The following is a 14,825-nucleotide window of genomic DNA, read 5'->3' on the forward strand; positions in this document are numbered from 1 at the left end:
TGTTACTCGACTAATAATCCAGGGTACAGCAGTGTAGGGGTTATGTTACTGGGCAATAATCCAGGGTACAGCAGTGTAGGGGTTATATTACTGGACTAATAATCCAGTGTGCAGCAGTGTAGGGGTTATGTTACTGGACTAATAATCCAGGTTACAGCAGTGTAGGGGTTATGTTACTGGACTAATAATCCAGTGTGCAGCAGTGTAGGGGTTATGTTACTGGACTAATAATCCAGGGTCCAGCAGTGTAGGGGTTATGTTACTGGACTAATAATCCAGTGTGCAGCAGTGTAGGGGTTTTGTTACTGGACTAATAATCCAGTGTGCAGCAGTGTAGGGGTTATGTTACTGGGCAATAATCCAGGGTACAGCAGTGTAGGGGTTATGTTACTGGACTAATAATCCAGTGTGCAGCAGTGTAGGGGGTATGTTACTGGACTAATAATCCAGGGTACAGCAGTGTAGGGGTTATTTTACTGGGTTAATAATCCAGGTACAGCAGTGTAGGGGTTATGCTATTGGACTAATAATCCAGGGAGCAGCAGTGTAGGGGTTATGTTACTGGACTAATAATCCAGGGTACAGCAGTGTAGGGATTATGGTACTGGACTAATAATCCAGGTTACAGCAGTGTAGGGATTATGTTACTGGACTAATAATCCAGGATACAGCAGTGTAGGGGTTATGTTACTGGACTAATAATGCAGGGTACAGCAGTGTAGGGGTTATGCTACTGGACTAATAATCCAGGGTACAGCAGTGTAGGGGTTATGTTACTGGACTAATAATCCAGGATGCAGCAGTGTAGGGGTTATGTTACTGGGCTAATAATTCAGGGTGCAGCAGTGTAGGGGTTATGTTATTGGACTAATAATCCAGGGGACAGCAGTGTAGGGGTTATGTTACTGGACTAATAATCGAGGGTACAGCAGTGTAGGGGATATGTTACTGGACTAATAATCCAGGGTGCAGCAGTGTAGGGGTTATGTTACTGGACTATGTTACTGGACTAATAATCCAGGGTACAGCAGTGTAGGGGTTCTGTTACTCGACTAATAATCCAGGGTACAGCAGTGTAGGGGTTATGTTACTGGGCAATAATCCAGGGTAAAGCAGTGTAGGGGTTATATTACTGGACTAATAATCCAGTGTGCAGCAGTGTAGGGGTTATGTTACTGGACTAATAATCCAGGTTACAGCAGTGTAGGGGTTATGTTACTGGACTAATAATCCAGTGTGCAGCAGTGTAGGGGTTATGTTACTGGACTAATAATCCAGGGTCCAGCAGTGTAGGGGTTATGTTACTGGACTAATAATCCAGTGTGCAGCAGTGTAGGGGTTTTGTTACTGGACTAATAATCCAGTGTGCAGCAGTGTAGGGGTTATGTTACTGGGCAATAATCCAGGGTACAGCAGTGTAGGGGTTATATTACAGGACTAATAATCCAGGGTACAGCAGTGTAGGGGTTATGTTACTGGACTAATAATCCAGGGTACAGCAGTGTAGGGGTTATGTTACTGGACTAATAATCCAGGATGCAGCAGTGTAGGGGTTATGTTACTGGGCTAATAATTCAGGGTGCAGCAGTGTAGGGGTTATGTTATTGGACTAATAATCCAGGGGACAGCAGTGTAGGGGTTATGTTACTGGACTAATAATCCAGGCTACAGCAGTGTAGGGGTTATGTTACTGGACTAATAATCCAGGATACAGCAGTGTAGGGGTTGTGTTACTGGACTAATAATCCAGGATACAGCAGTGTAGGGGTTATGTTACTGGACTAATAATCCAGGGTCAGCAGTGTAGGGGTTATGTTACTGGACTAATAATCCAGGGTACAGCAGTGTAGGGGTTATGTTACTGGACTAATAATCCTGGGTACAGCAGTGTCGGGGTTATGTTACTGGACTAATAACCCAGGGTACAGCAGTGTCGGGGTTATGTTACTGGACTAATAATCCAGGGTACAGCAGTGTAGGGGTTATGTTACTGGACTAATAATCCAGGGTACAGCAGTGTAGGGGTTCTGTTACTGGGCAATAATCCAGGATACAGCAGTGTAGGGGTTATGTTACTAGACTAATAATCCATGGTGCAGCAGTGTAGGGGTTATGTTACTGGACTAATAATCCAGGGTACAGCAGTGTAGGGGTTATGTTACTGGGCAATAATCCAGGGTGCAGCAGTGTAGAGGTTATGTTACTGGACTAATAATCCAGGATACTGCAGTGTAGGGGTTAAGTTACTGGACTAATAATCCAGGGTACAGCAGTGTAGGGGTTATGTTACTGGACTAATAATCCAGGGTCAGCAGTGTAGGGGTCATGTTACTGGACTAATAATCCAGGGTACAGCAGTGTAGGGGTTATGTTACTGGACTAATAATCCTGGGTACAGCAGTGTAGGGGATATGTTACTGGACTAATAATCCAGGGTACAGCAGTGTCGGGGTTATGTTCCTGGACTTATAATCCAGGGTACAGCAGTGTAGGGGTTATGTTACTGGACTAATAATCCAGGGTACAGCAGTGTAGGGGTTATGTTACTGGGCAATAATCCAGGATACAGCAGTGTCGGGGTTATGTTACTGGACTAATAACCCAGGGTACAGCAGTGTAGGGGTTATGTTACTGGACTAATAATCCAGGGTACAGCAGTGGAGGGGATATGTTACTGGACTAATAATCCAGGGTACAGCAGTGTAGGGGTTATGTTACTGGGCAATAATCCAGGTACAGCAGTGTAGGGGTCATGTTACTGGACTAATAATCCAGGGTACAGCAGTGTAGGGGTTATGTTACTGGGCAATAATCCAGGGTACAGCAGTGTAGGGATTATGTTACTGGACTAATAATCCAGGGTAGAGCAGTGTTGGGGTTATGTTACTGGGCAATAATCCAGGGTACAGCAGTGTAGGGGTTATGTTACTGCACTAATAATCCAGGGTACAGCAGTGTAGGGGTTATGTTACTGGACTAATAATCGAGGGTACAGCAGTGTAGGGGTTATGTTACTGCACTAATAATCCAGGGTACAGCAGTGTAGGGGATATGTTACTGGACTAATAATCCAGGGTACAGCAGTGTAGGGGATATGTTACTGGACTAATAATCCAGGATACAGCAGTGTAGGGGATATGTTACTGCACTAATAATCCAGGGTACAGCAGTGTAGGGGTTCCACCTGCTCAAGTGAGGACACTCGGTGTCAGTCATGTCACACCGAGAGCCATTAAGCCCGTGAGGGGGGAACTGTGAGCAACAAACATTCAGAGAGCGGGGATAATTAGGGCACACAGACTCGACAATCCCCAGATTTACCTGCCGACATTTCTCTGTGGTGATGTCCTCCTGGAGAGTCACAACGTTGGGAATGGATTTAATCGGGACGAGGTCAACGCCTGGAAGACAGAGGGGACAGGAAAAGTGGATCTCTCCAGATAGAGCTCGATGCTGACACTGGGTATAAAGTGGGGGTCACACTGTCAGGGTAATGTACAGGGAGCTCTACACTGTGTCTAACCCGTGCTGTACCTGTCCTGGGAGAGCTCGATGCTGACACTGGGCATCAAGTGGGGGGGACACTGTCAGGGTAATGTAGAGGGAGCTCTACACTGTATCTAACCCGTGCTGTACCTGTCCTGGGAGAGCTCGATGCTGACACTGGGTATAAAGTGGGGGACACACTGTCAGGGTAACGTAGAGGGAGCTCTACACTGTATCTAACCCGTACTGTACCTGTTCTGGGAGAGCTCGATTCTGACACTGGGTATAAAGTGGGGGGGGACACTGTCAGGGTAATGTAGAGCGAGCTCTACACTGTATCTAACCCGTACTGTACCTGTTCTGGGAGAGCTCGATTCTGACACTGGGTATAAAGTGGGGGACACACTGTCAGGGTAATGTAGAGGGAGCTCTACACTGTATCTAACCCGTGCTGTACCTGTCCTGCTAGAGCTCGATGCTGACACTGGGTGTAAAGTGGGGGACACACTGTCAGGGTAATGTAGAGGGAGCTCTACACTGTATCTAACCCGTGCTGTACCTGTCCTGGGAGAGCTCGATGCTGACAATGGGTATAAAGTGGGGGACACACTGTCAGGGTAATGTAGAGGGAGCTCTACACTGTATCTAACCCGTGCTGTACCTGTCCTGGGAGAGCTCGATGCTGACAATGGGTATAAAGTGGGGGACACACTGTCAGGGTAATGTAGAGGGAGCTCTACACTGTATCTAACCCGTGCTGTACCTGTCCTGGGAGAGCTCGATGCTGACAATGGGTATAAAGTGGGGGACACACTGTCAGGGTAATGTAGAGGGAGCTCTACACTGTATCTAACCCGTGCTGTACCTGTCCTGGGAGAGCTCGATGCTGACAATGGGTATAAAGTGGGGGACACACTGTCAGGGTAATGTAGAGGGAGCTCTACACTGTATCTAACCCGTGCTGGCACTAACTGCTGTTCATGAGCAAAGTGTTCTTATTCCCCAAATCAGGCAAACTTCACTGAACTAATGGAAAATGAAGTAACATTCAGTTAATAAATATGTGAAGTACTCACCAATCACGAGGCTAGAAACTGGCATGAAGTTTGCTGCAACTTGTAGCCTGTCGAAAGAAAATGGAAAATACATCAGAGTCAGGACTGAGGGAGTGCTGCACTGTCAGAGGGTCAGCACTGAGGGAGTGCCGCACTGTCAGAGCGTCAGTACTGAGGGAGTGCTGCACTGTCAGAGCGTCAGTACTGAGGGAGTGCTGCACTGTCAGAGGGTCAGTACTGAGGGAGTGCTGCACTGTCAGAGGGTCAGTACTGAGGGAGTGTTGCACTGTCAGAGGGTCAGTACTGAGGGAGTGTTGCACTGTCAGAGGGTCAGTACTGAGGGAGAGCTGCACTGTCAGAGGGTCAGCACTGAGGGAGTGCTGCACTGTCAGAGGGTCAGTACTGAGGGAGTGCTGCACTGTCAGAGGGTCAGTACTGAGGGAGTGCTGCACTGTCAGAGGGTCAGTACTGAAGGAGTGCCGCACTGTCGGAGTGTCAGTACTGAGGGAGTGCTGCACTGTCAGAGTGTCAGTACTGAGGGAGTGCCGCACTGTCAGAGGTTCAGTACTGAGGGAGTGCCGCACTGTCAGAGGTTCAGTACTGAGGGAGTGCTGCACTGTCAGAGGGTCAGTACTGAGGGAGTGCTGCACTGTCAGAGGGTCAGTACTGAGGGAGTGCTGCTCTGTCAGAGGGTCAGTACTGAGGGAGTGCCGCACTGTCAGAGTGTCAGTACTGAGGGAGTGCTGCACTGTCAGAGGGTCAGTACTGAGGGAGTGCCACACTGTCAGAGGGTCAGTACTGAGGGAGTGCCACACTGTCAGAGGGTCAGTAGAGGGAGTGCTGCTCTGTCAGAGTGTCAGTACTGAGGGAGTGCCGCACTGTCAGAGGGTCAGTACTGAGGGAGTGCCACACTGTCAGAGGGTCAGTACTGAGGGAGTGCCACACTGTCAGAGGGTCAGTACTGAGGGAGTGCTGCACGGTCAGAGTCACCCCTCACTCACCATCCACCTGGAGCTGCACAGAGATCGAGGAGAGCTCGGGCCTTCTGGAGGAACTGGAACTTGCGGTTCAGCTGAATCAACTTGAAAGCCGATCGAGAGCGGTAACCTGGGAGGGGGAGAGAGAAGTGTGGGCGCCTTAAAACACTGCATCGCTAAACACAACACACGTCCCAGACAGAGCTGGAACTCGTCCCCAAGAGCTGCCTGGTGTTGATCTGGCACAGATCAATGATTTGGCTTTAACATTCGAAGTAGAAGGCCATTCGGCCCCTCGAGTCTGCTCCGCCATTCTCCAAGATCGCGTCTGATCCGTCAGTGTTCCGAATTCCACTTTCCCGGTAACCTTTGATTCCGTTTTCCTCCCCAGAATCCACTCCCTTCACCTCAAAAAACATTCAGCGGCCGCCGCCTCCTCCTGAGGCAGCGTGTCCCCCCCGTCGCCCGATTCTCTGAGAGAAATAATTCCCCAGGTGATGAAGTATTCATTCACCCGAGGAAGGAGCCGCGCTCCGAAAGCTAGTGATTCGAAACAAACCTGTCGGGACTTTAACCTGGTCTTGTGAGACTTCTGACTGTGTGCTCACACCCAGTCCAACGGCGGCATCTGCACATCCTCTTAACAGAAGGACAACCTTCCATGGTGCGTGTAAATAACAGCTCCTCTGGGCAGCACGCTGCTCAGCACTGCTGCCTCACGGCGCCGGGGACCCTGGGTTCGGCCCCGGGTCACTGTCCGCGCGGAGTTTGCACATCCCCCCCCCCCCCCCCCGCGTGTCTGCGTGGGTCTCACATCGGCCGCGCTAAATTGCCCCTTAATTTCAAAAGAAAAATGAATTGGGTCGTTTAAATGGTTTCAAAAAGGACTAAGATCGCCTCCCATACTTCTGAACTCCAATGAGTACGGACCTCACCGCCTCAATCTTTCCTCCCAACACAAACCTCCCTTCAACCGAGGAATCATCCCAGTCAATAGTCTCTGGAATGCTTCCAATGGGAGTCGGTCCGTGCTCAAGGAGAGAAAAACGGGATACACGACTCTCAGTGCGATCTCATCAAGGCCCTGTATAGTTGAAGCAAAACTCAACGTCTATATCCCATACCCCCCCCCCCAAAGGAACAGGAGACGGCCATTCGGCCCCTCCAGCCTGTCCCATCATTCAATGAGATCATGTCTAATCTGTGGCCAGGCCCCAGTTGACCTTGGGAGCCATATCCCCGAGTGTTGAACAAATCTCTCTCTCAGATTTAACATTGACAACGGTTCCGGCCTCAGCTGCTGTGTGTGGGGGAGAGAGCTCCAAACATCCACCACCCTTCGAGTGAAGAAGTGCTTCCGAACATCTCCCAGTGACTCCAAGTGGGCTCGAACCAGGGTTTTGTACAGCTGCAGCATAACCCCTGTATCTTTATGCTCCAATCCTCTAGATATAAAGGCGACCATTCCACTCGCCTTTTTGATTATTCTCGCCACTTGCTCCTGGCATTTACGTACCTGAACCCCTAAGTCTCTCTGGGCATGCGCTGCACCTCACCTCTTCCCATTTGCTCGCTCCATTTCTGGACTGAAATGGATAACCTCACGCTGGCTTAATTTAATTCCACCCACCACAGTTTTGCACATTCACCTCGTCTGTCAATATCTCCTTAAATCTCGCTCAAGTTCAATTGTACGCTGCTTCTCGATTCACCCTGATGGCGTCCGGACAGTTCGATAAGTTGGTGGAGAAGTCAGACAGGGGTAAATGCATCCATTATATCAGAGCGGAGAGCAGCATCCAGGGAGTACGGAGAACGGTTTCGGCCAGAAGACATAGGAGCAGAATTAGGCCACTCGGCCCATCGAGTCTGCTCCGCCAGTCAATCATGGCTGATATTTTCTCATCCCCATTCTCCTGTCTTCCCCATAACCGATAATCCCCTTATTAATCAAGAACCTATCTATCTCCGTCTTAAAGACACTCAGTGATTTGGCCTCCGCAGCCTCCTGCAGCAAAGAGTTCCACAGATTCACCATCCTCTGGCTGAAGAAATTCTCCCTCATCTCTGTTGTGAAGGATCGTCCCTTTAGTCCGAGATGGTGTCCTCTGCTTCTAGTTTTTCCTACAAGTGGAAACATCCTCTCCACGTCCACTCTATCCAGGCCTCGCAGTATCCTCTAAGTTTCAATAAGATTCCCCCTCATCCTTCTAAACACCACCGAGCACAGACCCAGACTCCTCAAAACGTTCCTCATACGACAAGTTCTTCATTCTGGGGATCATTCTTGTGAGCCTCCTCTGGACCCTTTCCAAGGCCCCAGCACATCGTTCCTCAGACACGGGGCCCAAACTGCTCACAATACTCCAAATGGGGTCTGACCAGAGCCTTCTACAGCCTCAGAAGTCCATCCCTGGTCTTGTATTCTAGCCCTCTCGACATGAATGCTAACACTGCATTTGCCTTCCTAACTGACAACTTCTGCCCCTACATTTTATGGTCTGGTTGACACACAAACCATTCTCAACCTTGGTTAAAAACCCACCTGATTGACCGATAACCTTGAGGGAAGGAAATTTGCCCGTCCAGGTGTGCCTCCTGATCTACAGAAATGTGGTGGCTCTTAAATGTCCTCCTCTCGGACCTATCAAACTGCGAGAGTTTAAAAAGAACCGGAAACGACAGTGTCAAACCCAGCCCTGTCGGACCTGCCGAGTCCTCCTCACTAATATCTGGGGGCTTGCGCCAAAGTTGGGAGAGCTGTCTCACACGGGCAAGGAAACCTGCTGGTTTCCACGTACCGGACACAGTCAGCTGGTGAGTCAGTCCTCCTCCATGTTGAACACCACTTGAAGGAAGCATTGAGGGTGGCGAGGGCACAGAATGTACTCTGGGTGGGGGGGAATTCAGTGTCCATCACCAAGCGTTGCTTGGTAGTATCACGATGTGGAGATGCCGGCGTTGGACTGGGGTGAGCACAGTAAGAAGTCTTACAACACCAGGTTAAAGTCCAACAGGTTTGTTTCGATGTCACTAGCTTTCGGAGCACTGCTCCTTCCTCAGGTGATTCACCCCTCAGTGCTCCCCTCCCTCACCCTCAGTGCTCCCCTCCCTCACCCTCAGTGCCCCCCTCCCTCACCCTCAGTGCCCCCCTCCCTCACCCTCAGTGCCCCCCTCCCTCACCCTCAGTGCCCCCCTCCCTCACCCTCAGTGCCCCCCTCCCTCACCCTCAGTGCCCCCCTCCCTCACCCTCAGTGCCCCCCTCCCTCACCCTCAGTGCCCCCCTCCCTCACCCTCAGTGCCCCCCTCCCTCACCCTCAGTGCCCCCCTCCCTCACCCTCAGTCCCCCCCCCTCACCCTCAGTGCCCCCCCCTCACCCTCAGTGCCCCCCTCCCTCACCCTCAGTGCCCCCCTCCCTCACCCTCAGTGCCCCCCTCCCTCACCCTCAGTGCCCCCCTCCCTCACCCTCAGTGCCCCCCTCCCTCACCCTCAGTGCCCCCCTCCCTCACCCTCAGTGCCCCCCTCCCTCACCCTCAGTGCCCCCCCTCCCTCACCCTCAGTGCCCCCCCTCCCTCACCCTCAGTCCCCCCCCTCCCTCACCCTCAGTCCCCCCCCTCCCTCACCCTCAGTCGCCCCCCTCCCTCACCCTCAGCCCCCCCTCCCTCACCCTCAGTCCCCTCCCCTCCCTCACCCTCAGTCCCCTCCCCTCCCTCACCCTCAGTCCCCCCCACTCCCTCACCCTCATTCCCCCCCCCTCACCCTCACCCCCCCCCTCCCTTACCCTCAGTCCCCCCCTCCCTCACCCTCAGTCCCCCCCTCCCTCACCCTCAGTCCCCCCCTCCCTCACCCTCAGTCCCCCCCTCCCTCACCCTCAGTCCCCCCCTCCCTCACCCTCAGTCCCCCCCTCCCTCACCCTCAGTCCCCCCCTCCCTCACCCTCAGTCCCCCCCTCCCTCACCCTCAGTCCCCCCCTCCCTCACCCTCAGTCCCCCCCTCCCTCACCCTCAGTCCCCCCCTCCCTCACCCTCAGTCCCCCCCTCCCTCACCCTCAGTCCCCCCCTCCCTCACCCTCAGTCCCCCCCTCCCTCACCCTCAGTCCCCCCCTCCCTCACCCTCAGTCCCCCCCTCCCTCACCCTCAGTCCCCCCCTCCCTCACCCTCAGTCCCCCCCTCCCTCACCCTCCCCTTCCTCACCCTCAGTCCCCCCCCTCCCCCTCCCCCCCCTCCCTCACCCCCCCTCCCTCACCCTCAGTCCCCCCCCTCCCTCACCCTCAGTCCCCCCCCTCCCTCACCCTCAGTCCCCCCCCTCCCTCACCCTCAGTCCCCCCCCTCCCTCACCCTCAGTCCCCCCCCTCCCTCACCCTCAGTCCCCCCCCTCCCTCACCCTCATTCCCCCCCCTCCCTCACCCTCATTCCCCCCCCTCCCTCACCCTCATTCCCCCCCCTCCCTCACCCTCATTCCCCCCCCTCCCTCACCCTCATTCCCCCCCCTCCCTCACCCTCATTCCCCCCCCTCCCTCACCCTCATTCCCCCCCCTCCCTCACCCTCATTCCCCCCCTCCCTCACCCTCCCCTCCCCTCCCCCTCAGTCCCCCCCCCCCTCCCCCTCAGTCCCCCCCCCCCTCCCCCTCAGTCCCCCCCCCCTCCCCTCCCCCTCAGTCCCCCCCCCCTCCCCTCCCCTCCCCCTCAGTCCCCCCCCCCTCCCCTCCCCTCCCCCTCAGTCCCCCCCCTCCCCTCCCCCCCTCCCCTCCCCTCCCCCCCTCCCCTCCCCCCCTCCCCTCCCCTCCCCCCCTCCCCTCCCCCCCTCCCCTCCCCTCCCCCCCTCCCCTCCCCTCCCCCCCTCCCCCCCCCCCCCCCTCCCCTCCCCCCCCCCCCCCCCCTCCCCTCCCCCCCCCCCCCCCCCTCCCCTCCCCCCTCACCCAGGTTTACCTGTCTCCTTGGCCAGGTGGTAGAACTTGTCCTTTCTCGATTTCCCCACCTTCAGCTTCTTCCCCATCTTGTTTTCTGCTCAGAGGCCAGGGAGCCACATGGGCGACGGACTGCGCTCTACGTCACTGGCAACCTGCACTGAACGTCACTGGCAACCTGTGCAGCACGTCACTGCTAACGCGCGCACCGCGACACGGGAGGCCGAGCCCGGCGTCCGACGTCTCCGCCCCAACCGCGGGGTCTGACCACGCCCTCTAGACGTCCCGCGTAAACGCGCCACTCGGCAACGTCACGCGTTCCCCGCCGCCCTCCCTTCCGACGCATGCGCATTGCATGCCCTCCATCCTGCCAACGGCCAACACTCGTGTGCCCTTGCTGGGTGCGCGTGCGCAGTAGGCCTGGAAAAGGGGGTGAAGGATATCTGCTCCCAAAGGAGAAAATGCTGGAATATCTGCTGCCCTATTTTCTTGTGTTAATTCGCTGAAGCCGCTCCCCTTCCCCGCCAGTGGTCAGCGTTCCACTATCCGGCCGAGTGGTGTTGTTTCGGAGCTGGGGAGAGGGGGGGGTTGATGGGAGGCTGACCGTTCTTCGATGGCGGCCATCTTGTCCCATCCCCAGAGTGGGTGGCCACGCCGAAGCGGAGACATACTGCCCTCGCCGCTGAAAACCCACCGTCAACTTACCCCCACCCCCCCGAAAACCCACCGTCAACTTACCCCCCACCCCGAAAACCCACCGTCAACTTACCCCCACCCCGAAAACCCACCCTCAACTTACACCCACCCCGAAAACCCACCGTCAACTTACCCCCACCCCGAAAACCCACCGTCAACTTACCCCCACCCCGAAAACCCACCGTCAACTTACCCCCACCCCGAAAACCCACCCTCAACTTACCCCCCACCCCCTGAAAACCCACCGTCAACTTACCCCCCCCACCCCGAAAACCCACCCTCAACTTACCCCCAACCCGAAAACCCACCCTCAACTTACCCCCCACCCCCTGAAAACCCACCCTCAACTTACCCCCCACCCCGAAAACACACCGTCAACTTACCCCCACCCCCTGAAAACCCACCGTCAACTTACCCCCCCACCCCGAAAACCCACCCTCAACTTACCCCCACCCCGAAAACCCACCCTCAACTTACCCCCCACCCCCTGAAAACCCACCCTCAACTTACCCCCCACCCCGAAAACTCACCATCAACTTACCCCCACCCCCTGAAAACCCACCGTCAACTTACCCCCACCCCGAAAACCCACCCTCAACTTACCCCCACCCCCTGAAAACCCACCCTCAACTTACCCCCCACCCCCCGAAAACCCACCGTCAACTTACCCCCCACCCCGAAAACCCACCGTCAACTTACCCCCCACCCCCTGAAAACCCACCGTCAACTTACCCCCACCCCGAAAACCCACCATCAACTTACCCCCCACCCCGAAAACCCACCCTCAACTTACCCCCACGCCGAAAACCCACCCTCAACTTACCCCCACCCCGAAAACCCACCGTCAACTTACCCCCACCCCGAAAACCCACCGTCAACTTACCCCCCCCCGAAAACCCACCGTCAACTTACCCCCCACCCCGAAAACCCACCGTCAACTTACCCCCACCCCCTGAAAACCCACCGTCAACTTACCCCCACCCCGAAAACCCACCGTCAACTTACCCCCACCCCCCGAAAACCCACCGTCAACTTACCCCCCACCCCCTGAAAACTCACCGTCAACTTACCCCCCACCCCGAAAACCCACCGTCAACTTACCCCCACCCCGAAAACCCACCGTCAACTTACCCCCACCCCGAAAACCCACCGTCAACTTACCCCCACCCCCTGAAAACCCACCCTCAACTTACCCCCACCCCGAAAACCCACCGTCAACTTACCCCCACCCCCTGAAAACCCACCGTCAACTTACCCCCACCCCGAAAACCCACCCTCAACTTACCCCCACCCCGAAAACCCACCCTCAACTTACCCCCACCCCGAAAACCCACCGTCAACTTACCCCCACCCCCTGAAAACCCACCCTCAACTTACCCCCACCCCGAAAACCCACCGTCAACTTACCCCCACCCCCTGAAAACCCACCGTCAACTTACCCCCACCCCGAAAACCCACCGTCAACTTACCCCCACCCCCTGAAAACCCACCCTCAACTTACCCCCACCCCGAAAACCCACCGTCAACTTACCCCCACCCCCTGAAAACCCACCTTCAACTTACCCCCACCCCGAAAACCCACCGTCAACTTACCCCCCACCCCGAAAACACACCGTCAACTTACCCCCACCCCGAAAACCCACCCTCAACTTACCCCCACCCCCTGAAAACCCACCGTCAACTTGCCCCCACCCCGAAAACCCACCGTCAACTTACCCCCCACCCCGAAAACCCACCGTCAACTTACCCCCCACCCCGAAAACCCACCGTCAACTTACACCCCACCCCCTGAAAACCCACCGTCAACTTGCCCCCCACCCCGAAAACCCACCTTCAACTTACCCCCACCCCGAAAACACACCGTCAACTTACCCCCCACCCCCTGAAAACCCACCGTCAACTTACCCTCCACCCCGAAAACCCACCGTCAACTTACCCCCCACCCCGAAAACACACCGTCAACTTACCCCCCACCCCGAAAACCCACCGTCTACTTGCCCCCCACCCTGAAAACCCACCGTCAACTTACCCCCCACCCCCTGAAAACCCACTGTCAACTTACCCTCCCCCGAAAACCCACCGTCAACTTACCCCCACCCCGAAAACCCACCGTCAACTTACCCCCCCACCCCCCGAAAACCCACCGTCAACTTACCCCCCACCCACCGTCAACTTACCCCCCACCCCCTGAAAACCCACCGTCAACTTACCCCTCACCCCCCAAAAACCCACCGTCAACTTACCCCCCACCCCCCGAAAACCCACCGTCAACTTACCCCCCACCCCCTGAAAACCCACCGTTAACTTACCCCCCCACCCCCCAAAAACCCACCGTCAACTTACCCCTCACCCCCGAAAACCCACCGTCAACTTACCCCTCACCCCCCAAAAACCCACCGTCAACTTACCCCCCACCCCCGAAAACCCACCGTCAACTTACCCCCCACCCCCTGAAAACCCACCGTTAACTTACCCCCCCACCCCCCAAAAACCCACCGTCAACTTACCCCTCACCCCCGAAAACCCACCGTCAACTTACCCCCACCCCCTGAAAACCCACCGTCAACTTACCCCCACCACCTGAAAACCCACCGTCAACTTACCTCCCACCCCCCCGAAAACCCACCGTCAACTTACCCCCACCACCTGAAAACCCACCGTCAACTTACCCCCACCCCGAAAACCCACCGTCAACTTACCCCCCCACCCTGAAAACCCATCGTCAACTTACCCCCACCCCGAAAACCCACCGTCAACTTACCCCCACCCCGAAAACCCACCGTCAACTTACCCCCCACCCCGAAAACCCACCTTCAACTTACCCCCACCCCGAAAACCCACCGTCAACTTACCCCCCACCCCGAAAACCCACCGTCAACTTACCCCAACCCCGAAAACCCACCCTCAACTTACCCCCCACCCCCTGAAAACCCACCGTCAACTTACCCCCAGCCTGAAAACCCACCGTCAACTTACACCCCACCCCCTGAAAACCCACCGTCAACTTGCCCCCCACCCCGAAAAACCACCTTCAACTTACCCCCACCCCAAAAACACACCGTCAACATACCCCCCACCCCCTGAAAACCCACCGTCAACTTACCCTCCACCCCGAAAACCCACCGTCAACTTACCCCCCACCCCGAAAACCCACCGTCAACTTACCCCCCACCCCCCAAAAACCCACCGTCAACTTACCCCTCACCCCCGAAAACCCACCGTCAACTTACCCCTCACCCCCCAAAAACCCACCGTCAACTTACCCCCCACCCCCCGAAAACCCACCGTCAACTTACCCCCCACCCCCTGAAAACCCACCGTTAACTTACCCCCCCCCACCCCCCAAAAACCCACCGTCAACTTACCCCTCACCCCCGAAAACCCACCGTCAACTTACTCCCCACCCCCCCGAAAACCCACCGTCAACTTACCCCCCACCCCGAAAACCCACCGTCAACTTACCCCCACCACCTGAAAACCCACCGTCAACTTATCCCCACCCCCTGAAATCCCACCGTCAACTTACCCCCCACCCTGAAAACCCACCGTCAACTTACCCCCCACCCCCCGAAAACCCACCGTCAACGTACCCCCCTCCCGAAAACCCACCGTCAACTTACCCCCCACCCCCTGAAAACCCACCGTCAACTTACCCCCCACCCCCTGAAAACCCACCGTCAACTTATTCCCACCCCCTGAAATCCCA

General features: G+C 55.8%; 1 protein-coding gene across 1 annotated transcript in view; it reads right to left on the reverse strand.

Annotated features, from left to right (window-relative positions):
• ftsj3 (FtsJ RNA 2'-O-methyltransferase 3) overlaps nucleotides 1–10,621 on the reverse strand; it is a 195,758-nt gene extending 185,137 nt beyond the window's left edge. The window contains exons 1-4 of the mRNA XM_072498085.1: nucleotides 10,446–10,621; nucleotides 5,543–5,648; nucleotides 4,563–4,609; nucleotides 3,322–3,401 (exon numbers count right to left, since the gene is read on the reverse strand). Of these exons, the coding sequence (XP_072354186.1) occupies nucleotides 3,322–3,401; nucleotides 4,563–4,609; nucleotides 5,543–5,648; nucleotides 10,446–10,512 (300 nt within the window). The 5' untranslated portion in view covers nucleotides 10,513–10,621. The remainder of the gene's footprint in view (nucleotides 1–3,321; nucleotides 3,402–4,562; nucleotides 4,610–5,542; nucleotides 5,649–10,445) is intronic.
• Nucleotides 10,622–14,825: the final 4,204 nt, after the last annotated feature.

This window comes from Scyliorhinus torazame, chromosome 4 (genome assembly GCF_047496885.1).
Source record: "Scyliorhinus torazame isolate Kashiwa2021f chromosome 4, sScyTor2.1, whole genome shotgun sequence".
NCBI classification, from domain to species: Eukaryota; Metazoa; Chordata; class Chondrichthyes; order Carcharhiniformes; family Scyliorhinidae; genus Scyliorhinus; species Scyliorhinus torazame.